Source organism: Oncorhynchus mykiss, unplaced genomic scaffold (assembly GCF_013265735.2).
Source record: "Oncorhynchus mykiss isolate Arlee unplaced genomic scaffold, USDA_OmykA_1.1 un_scaffold_232, whole genome shotgun sequence".
NCBI classification, from domain to species: Eukaryota; Metazoa; Chordata; class Actinopteri; order Salmoniformes; family Salmonidae; genus Oncorhynchus; species Oncorhynchus mykiss.
In genome coordinates this window covers 347,501-356,758 of record NW_023493699.1, presented here as the reverse complement: position 1 = coordinate 356,758, position 9,258 = coordinate 347,501, and the positions used below count along the sequence as shown (strand labels likewise).

General features: G+C 40.7%; 1 protein-coding gene across 1 annotated transcript in view; it reads left to right on the top strand.

Moving 5' to 3' along the window:
* The first annotated feature begins 2,254 nt into the window (after window positions 1-2,254).
* Window positions 2,255-9,258, top strand: part of LOC110532856 (HBS1-like protein) — a 104,051-nt gene continuing 97,047 nt past the window's right edge. Inside the window, exons 1-2 of the mRNA XM_036973342.1 lie at window positions 2,255-2,459; window positions 5,284-5,349. Coding sequence (XP_036829237.1) covers window positions 2,417-2,459; window positions 5,284-5,349 — 109 coding nt within the window. The 5' untranslated portion in view covers window positions 2,255-2,416. The remainder of the gene's footprint in view (window positions 2,460-5,283; window positions 5,350-9,258) is intronic.

Here is a 9,258-nt window from a genome sequence, read left to right as displayed (position 1 = left end):
TTGGCAGACACGCTCAGACACGCTAAACTTCTAAAGGGGTTTTGGATGGTTAGGATAACTAAAGGAGCAGGTTAGGATAATTAGGTTACGGTTAGGATAACTAAAGGAGCAGGTTAAGAGAATTAGGTTACGGTTAGGTTAACTAAAGGAGCAGGTTAGAATAATTAGGTTACGGTTAGGTTAACTAAAGGAGCAGGTTAGAATAATTAGGTTACGGTTAGGTTAACTAAAGGAGCAGGTTAGGATAATTAGGTTACGGTTAGGATAACTAAAGGAGCAGGTTAGAATAATTAGGTTAAGGTTAGGAAAAGGGTTAGCTTTAGCTAAAGTTCTACGTGTGTCCCTGCCACGACTCAAACAGGCAACTTTTGGTCCGTAGCTGAACTTGTTCTAGTCACAACCGTCAAATGGGTGGTTTCCAGAAACACAGGCTGAAGCTGCATGAGCTCAGAAGGTGACGTTTCCTTGGGAAAGCCGACAGAAAACAACCTGCACAGTAATGTGGGGTTGTCTTGTTTTTAAGAAATGGAAAAAATACAAATAAAATGGAGCTGTTTTATCAAAATGATTAATGAGGGAATATAATTGTCTTTGGAACAGCTTTGATGCTAGAATATTTGTTCAAATTTTTTTATGATCAAAGTTAAAGTAAATGTTCGTATTGTTGGTGGACTAGATGCATTATAGCGTCGCCGTAATGCTACTGAAGAGGTTCCGCCCTACCGTGTTTTAACGTTGCTCTGACATCAGATCGGTTTTTATCTTTCCCTTTGCCAGGATTTCAGTTAGGATTGGAGCAGTGTGACAGACCCTAGCTCTGCGTTTAGAAGTAACTTAAATTATCATTTTAATTTAAAGAGACTTTATTGGCATGGGATAAATATGTTTACATTGCCAAAGAAAGCAAAATAGATAATATACAAAAGTGAAATAAACAATAAATAAATTAACAGTAAACAGTACACTGACAAAAGTTCCAAAAGAATAAAGACATTTAAAATGTAATTTTAGGTCCATATACTGTGTTGTAACGATGTGCTAATAGTTGAATCACAAATGGTAACGTCAATGTCACTAGTAAACCGCCTCCCTCTAACCTCTCTGTTGTTTTGAACCGCTCAACAGGAGAGCGCTCTACTCTACCGTCTGTGCAGAGGTGGGTATTTAGCCAGAAATACTGCTCATAACGGGCTTGTTCGACGGTGCAGCAGATTGCCGACTGACTGATCTACAAATCAACTTGCATCATAAATAACTACTCATTATTATTTGTATCATCAGTCAATCAGTCACCATTTACCCACAATGCTTCATGGATTGTATGCGCTCTAACACGGCCAATGACGAGACGCCTACGTCTCTGTCCTAATGATGGGATTCGTTGTCCACAGAGCGCAAAGGCTTTTTCCTCTCTTTGGATTGGTGGAATTCCACCCACCTCAAACCAGGCTTTATTCTGCACCGTTTTAGTTAAAGTGGTAATATATCTATGAATGTAAACACGTTTGCAGCAAAATATGTTTACACAACCGTCAATTTCACATATGGGGGACCTTAGAGATAAGGGAAAACATTGTTCGGTTTTATTTAGACTCGGGTAGTGGTATATATATATGTATATATAAAAGAGGTTAATGACTCTCGGAAAGAGAGACGCATCAAAGATGGTCTATTACATTAAAGATATTCGAGTCACCGCTCTTAACAGTGGAATTGCATGTCCGAAAAGATGGAAGGAAGGCGAGATCAGGTGGGACCATTCTGGCCAATGAGAGGGAAGATAAGCGTGTAAACAACAGGCCATAGAGATAGATAGTTGACTCATCTTTGTCTCCGTATCATCACAGGGTCTATGACAACATGGGCAGCGTCATTGACGCAAATTCCATTTTAAAATAGTTAATGTGATTCTTCTTCACTGGTTGATTGCTCCCAACTCATAGGAATCCTCACCCAGTTGAATACTTTAATATAGTGGAAGCCCTCAATGACAATGCCCATGATAAAACTGGCGATATTCATTAGGAGTCATCTATCTATCTCTATGACAAGGGGAACTCTAAAATAAACTCGCAACACTCATATCTGTGCATTCGTAACAATCTAGTCATTAACGATAATTCTATTCGATCAAAAATAATCTCACGTAGCAAATAAGTAATTATATATATATATATATATATATATATATATATATATATATATATATATATATATTTTGTTGTTGTTGACCAAATTCAACATTCTTTCATTGACCTCCATACAAACTATTCCACTTCGTGGACAGATTTTTATATGCGGCGGAGTAAAACCTCTCGCTTCGCCTATTCCTATATGGACGCATGACATGTTACAACAAACGCTGTGAGCCAAAAAACCGCCTCAACACGGCCGAAAGGAGAAGTATAAAGGCAACATGTCCCGGCACAGAAATGTCCGAGGCTACAACTATGATGAAGGTTAGATGCTGTGAAAGTGCTTGGACCCTCCGATGCCCGAACAAACCAACGTGTTATCTAGCAAGCTAACGTTAGCCGATTAGCTTGATAAGGGTCAATTTATTGCTGTCGTGTCCTATTTGGGCTGTCAATTGCAATTGGTGCCTTAACATTAACACAGAGGAATATATTTCAGAGAACTGAGTTGAACTATTTAGTTCATTTAATGAACTAAGTCAACTCTATCGGCCGATATGTGTCAATATTATTGCTTAGTTAGCTTGCTTGCTAGCTAGTTAGCTTTTCAAGTTCCACTCACTGAAAGCTGGCCAGTAGGATACAAGTATCGCGATACTCATTAGTATCGTGGCAAGGAAACGAACCATGAACCGTATTTAAAGTTGCACAATGCAAAAAATAGCAACACACCATTTCTTGGTTTGATAAACATTCTAATAGTTTGCCTTATTTCAGTTAATGTGACAAAACAAGCCAGTATAATGTGGAGTATCATTCAACCATCTAAACCGCTGAGAAATCTATTTTCCATGACCAAAAGTACAGTATTTTCAGCTGTTTAGAGCTGGTGTACAAAACTTCAAGTAAAAGAAGCAAAAAATACTAAACTTAAGAACAGGAAGCATAGAAATAGCGTACATAGAACATATTTACCTTTTCTTAGACTGGGTTTCATTGAGAATGACAGATCTATAACTCACATTTCTATGTGAATTTGGTTGAATTGCCCAAAATGTTCGTTTTATATACAGTGCATTCGGAAAGTATTCAGACGCCTTCCCTTCTTCCACATTTTGTCACGTTACAGCCTTCTTCTAAAATGGATTAAATTATTATTATTATTCCTCATCAATACAATACCTCATGATGACAAAGCGAAAACTCGCTGTTTATGATCTATGCATAGTCACTTTACAAATGACCTTGACTAACCTGTACCCACACACGTTGACTCGGTACAGGTATCCTCTGGCCTCGTCATTATTGTTATAATTTTCTTCTTACTTTTTGATTTAATTACGTTTGTTTTACTTAAAGTTTATTAAGAAACTCTTTCTTGAACTGTGCTGTTGGAAACACAGGCTTGTTCTAGTGTCCTAACCCCTAACCCTAACCCTAACCCTAACCCTAAGGGCTTGTCAGTAAGCATTTCACGGTAAGGTCGACACCTGTTGTATTTCGGGCTCATGTGACAAATAAAATGTTGATTTGAAAACAGGTTTTTAGAACATGTATTATAAATAATAAAACAGAAATACCTTATTGACATAAGTATTCAGACCCTTTGCTATGAGACTCAAAATTGAACTCAGGTGCATCCTGTTTCCATTGATCATCCTTGAGATGTCTCTACAACTTGATTGGTGTCCACCTGTGGTAAATTCAATTGATTGGACATGGTTTGGAAAGGTACACACCTGTCTATATAAGATCCCACAGTTGATAGTGCATGTCAGCAAAAACCAAGCCATGAGGTCGAAGGAAGTGTCTGTGGAGCTCCGTGACAGGATTGTGTCGAGGCACAGATCTGGGGAAGGGTACCAACACATATCTGCATCATTAAAGGTCCCCAAGAACACAGTGACCTCCATCATTCTTTAATGGAAGAAGTTTGGAACCACCAAGACTCTTCCTAGAGCTAGCCAGAGCCTGGACTTGAATCCGATCGAACATCTCTGGAGAGACCTGAAAATATCTGTGCAGCGACGCTCCCCATCCAACCTGACAGAGCTTGAGAGGAACTGCAGAGAAGAATGGGAGAAACTCCCCAAATACAGGTGTGCCAAGCTGGTAGCATCATACCCAAGAAGACTCCAGGCTGTAATCGCTGCCAAAGGTGCTTCAACAAAGTACTGAGTAAAGGGTCTGAATACTTATTTAAATGTGATATCAGTTTTAATTTTAATACATTTTCTAAAATGTCTAAAAACCTATTTTTGCTTCCATCATTATGGGGTATTGTGATGTCATTATGGGGTATTGTGATGTCATTATGGGATATTGTGATGTCATTATGGGGTGTTGTGTGTAGATTGATGAGGAAAAACTACAATTGAATCCATTTTAGAATAAGGCTGTAACATAACAAAATGTGGGAAAAAGTCAAGAGGTCTGAATACTTTCTAAATGCTCTGTAGTTAATTGTTTATTTGCAGCATTCAATTCCAGCATTTTAATGAATGTCTTAATTTCTTTCACTAATGTGTTATCATTTACTCTGTCACGTTTCTTTTGTCTTAGTATGCCAAATAAATGTTTTTTTACATGTTTATTTATTTGTTGACAGAATGATTATTCTCCTCTTTGACTAAGCAGTTCAAGGGATCTGCTCTCCCAAAGTTGTACAGTTAGTTATCACTTCTCAGCCGCTAGCAGCAAATGACTCGCAGTTTCTTAATGGCGGTTTAAAAATGGATGATTGACTTTTTTCCCCAGTCATTACTTAAATGTAACAAATCAAACATTGAACCTTGTAAACAAATTCATGGTAATTCACGGTAACCTGGTAAAGAATTGATTTAGAAATGGCCGTTTATTTGCTGAAATGTGTGCCGTTGCCCGGCTATTAAAAGGGACAGGCGGATTTTAGCAATTTAGTTACATTTTTACAGTATACTCGTTATTCAATGTGAGGTAATTGTTTCACTATTGAAAGATACTGGTGTGTATCCAGTCCACCAGTAAAGGCCTCATACAAGCTGCCAGCCAGCCAGGCAGAGTTGCTGACTAGGCCAAATGATAGGCAGCCAGTGTGTGTGTGTTTATGTGTGACCTAGCTAGCTACCTGCCTCTGTTAACTGTATCACTTTCCCTGGTGTTTCTGCAGACCTTGACGATGACGATCTTTATGGACAGTCTGTTGACGATGATTACTGCATCTCCCCTGCTACAGGTCTGTCACACTACCCCAGTAGAGTACTCATGTTCTTTATAGTGTATCTCCCCTGCTACAGGTCTGTCACACTACCCCAGTAGAGTACTCATGTTCTTTATAGTGTATCTCCCCCTGCTACAGGTCTGTCACACTACCCCAGTAGAGTACTCATGTTCTTTATAGTGTATCTCCCCTGCTACAGGTCTGTCACACTACCCCAGTAGAGTACTCATGTTCTTTATAGTGTATCTCCCCCTGCTACAGGTCTGTCACACTACCCCAGTAGAGTACTCATGTTCTTTATAGTGTATCTCCCCCTGCTACAGGTCTGTCACACTACCCCAGTAGAGTACTCATGTTCTTTATAGTGTATCTCCCCCTGCTACAGGTCTGTCACACTACCCTAGTACAGTACTCATGTTCTTTATAGTGTATCTCCCCCTGCTACAGGTCTGTCACACTTCCCTAGTACAGTACTCATGTTCTTTATAGTGTATCTCCCCCTGCTACAGGTCTGTCACACTACCCTAGTACAGTACTCATGTTCTTTATAGTGTATCTCCCCCTGCTACAGGTCTGTCACACTACCCCAGTACAGTACTCATGTTCTTTATAGTGTATCTCCCCCTGCTACAGGTCTGTCACACTACCCTAGTACAGTACTCATGTTCTTTATAGTGTATCTCCCCCTGCTACAGGTCTGTCACACTACCCCAGTAGAGTACTCATGTTCTTTATAGTGTATCTCCCCCTGCTACAGGTCTGTCACACTACCCCAGGACTCTACACTGTCAAATCAAGTCAACATGTTATTTGTCACATGCTTGGTAAACAGCAGGTGTGGACTAACAGTGATATGCTTACTTACGGGCCCTTCCCAACCACGCAGAGAGAAAGAAAACAGAAATAATAGAAAAGGAATAACACGTAATAATAAATACAAGAATCAAGGATCCTCAACTAGATTCATTCATATTAGTATTATTATTTTGGACCGCAAAAAGCCCAAACATATATTTGACTAAAACATTTCAAACCTTGCAATTACATTACATTTTATATGCGATCACATATCTCTCTGTTATGCGTGGGAATAGTTTGGGACCGATTTCCAAAAGTAAAATCACAAGGAGCTGATTTTCTGGTGTTTTTAACAATGTTATGTCCATAAAGAAAGAAAAAGAAATTAAGAAAAAAAAGGAAGCTGGATGGAAATTATAATATATACAGTGGGGGGAAAAGTATTTAGTCAGCCACCAATTGTGCAAGTTCTCCCACTCAAAAAGATGAGAGAGGCCTGTAATTTTCATCATAGGTACACTTCAACTATGACAGACAAAATGAGAAATAAAATCCAGAAAATCACATTGTAGGATTTTTAATGAATTTATTTGCAAATTATGGTGGAAAATTAAGAAAATAAAAGAGCTGTAAGGATATTATATATATTTATATTGCTCAGGATTTAAGGAACAAATAAATCACCCCCAGGTCGCTAGTTGGGAACTCTGCCTTAGACTGTGTGTCTGAAATGGCATCTCATTCCCGACATCGCCCAGTGCTTCTGACCAAATAAGGTCTAATTTAGATTCAACCCTCACCCCTCATTCAGGACAAACAGGGACTGACTTTGCCATATGTTTTTGTTATTAAAGTGCCTTGTTGCAAACAACAAGGCAACGGGTGGCTACTTTTTTTTGGTTACTACATGTTTCCATATTGTGTTATTTCATAGTTTTGATGTGACTTCACTATTATTCTACAATGTAAAAAATAAATAAAAACCCTGGAATGAGTAGTTGTTTCCTAACTATGGTCACGTCTCCCTCCGTGGCACGGTGTTGCTAGGAGACCCTCCTGGTGTTTCCTAACTATGGTCACGTCTCCCTCCGTGGCACGGTGTTGCTAGGAGACCCTCCTGGTGTTTCCTAACTATTGTCGCGTCTCCCTCCGTGGCACGGTGTTGCTAGGAGACCCTCCTGGTGTTTCCTAACTATTGTCACGTCTCCCTCCGTGGCACGGTGTTGCTAGGAGACCCTCCTGGTGTTTCCTAACTATTGTCGCGTCTCCCTCCGTGGCACGGTGTTGCTAGGAGACCCTCCTGGTGTTTCCTAACTATTGTTGCGTCTCCCTCCGTGGCACGGTGTTGCTAGGAGACCCTCCTGGTGTTTCCTAACTATTGTTGCGTCTCCCTCCGTGGCACGGTGTTGCTAGGAGACCCTCCTGGTGTTTCCTAACTATTGTCGCGTCTCCCTCTGTGGCACGGTGTCGCTAGGAGACACTCCTGGTGTTTCCTAACTATTGTTGCGTCTCCCTCCATGGCACGGTGTCGCTAGGAGACACTCCTGGTGTTTCCTAACTATTGTTGCGTCTCCCTCCGTGGCACGGTGTCGCTAGGAGACACTCCTGGTGTTTCCTAACTATTGTTGCGTCTCCCTCCGTGGCACGGTGTTGCTAGGAGACCCTCCTGGTGTTTCCTAACTATTGTCACGTCTCCCTCCGTGGCACGGTGTTGCTAGGAGACCCTCCTGGTGTTTCCTAACTATTGTCGCGTCTCCCTCCGTGGCACGGTGTTGCTAGGAGACCCTCCTGGTGTTTCCTAACTATTGTAATTCCACCTTGACATTATGGGGATTGTAACAAAACAATCTAATTTTAATTTGTTTTAAATTCAGGCTGTAAAACAACCAAATGTGAAGAGCTGTGAATACTTTCTACACTTTTTAGTTGCTTTGATATTTTTAATTTTTATTTTACCTTTTATTTAAGTAGGCAAGTCAGTTAAGAACAGATTCTTATTTTCAATGACGGCCTAGGAACAGTGGGTTAACTGGTCTAGGAACAGTGGGTTAACTGGTCTAGGAACAGTGGGTTAACTGGTCTAGGAACAGTGGGTTAACTGGTCTAGGAACAGTGGGTTAACTGGTCTAGGAACAGTGGGTTAACTGGTCTAGGAACAGCGGGTTAACTGGTCTAGGAACAGCGGGTTAACTGGTCTAGGAACAGTGGGTTAACTGGTCTAGGAACAGTGGGTTAACTGGTCTAGGAACAGTGGGTTACCTGGTCTAGGAACAGTGGGTTAACTGGTCTAGGAACAGTGGGTTAACTGGTCTAGGAACAGTGTGTTAACTGGTCTAGGAACAGTGGGTTAACTGGTCTAGGAACAGTGGGTTAACTGGTCTAGGAACAGCGGGTTAACTGGTCTAGGAACAGTGGGTTAACTGGCCTAGGAACAGTGGGTTAACTGGTCTAGGAACAGTGGGTTAACTGGTCTAGGAACAGTGAGTTAACTGGTCTAGGAACAGTGAGTTAACTGGTCTAGGAACAGTGGGTTAACTGGTCTAGGAACAGTGGGTTAACTGGTCTAGGAACAGTGGGTTAACTGGTCTAGGAACAGTGGGTTAACTGGTCTAGGAACAGTGGGTTAACTGCCTGTTCAGGGGCAGAACGACAGATTTGTACCTTGTCAGCTCGGGGATTGCAACCTTTCGGTTCCTAGTCCAACGCTCCAATCACTAGACTACCTGCCGCCCCCAGTGATAATGTTGAGTAAACTAGACATCTTCCATATTGACTTATCTGATATTAAAGGATGAGTAAAGTAAGAATTGTCCACAAACCAAAGTTTCAATTATATGTAAATATTTTTATAATATTATTTATATTTTGAAGCCGGTGTGAGAAACGTGCTAACCAAAACGTGTGTGCTAGGAAGCTAAATTAATACTGCACTCTGACCCACAACTTCTTTGCTAGATTCAGTAAAGTGTTGTTAGACAAAGAGAGGAAAGTTAACTTCAAAACATGATGACATTTTGCTGTACTTTGCACCTGTTGTTGGTAATCTGTTATCTTCTGACTTGACTTACTGCATCTTTCAGTAACATCGTCCCTCCTGGTTATCTCTAAAAGGCCACCGCATCAGAA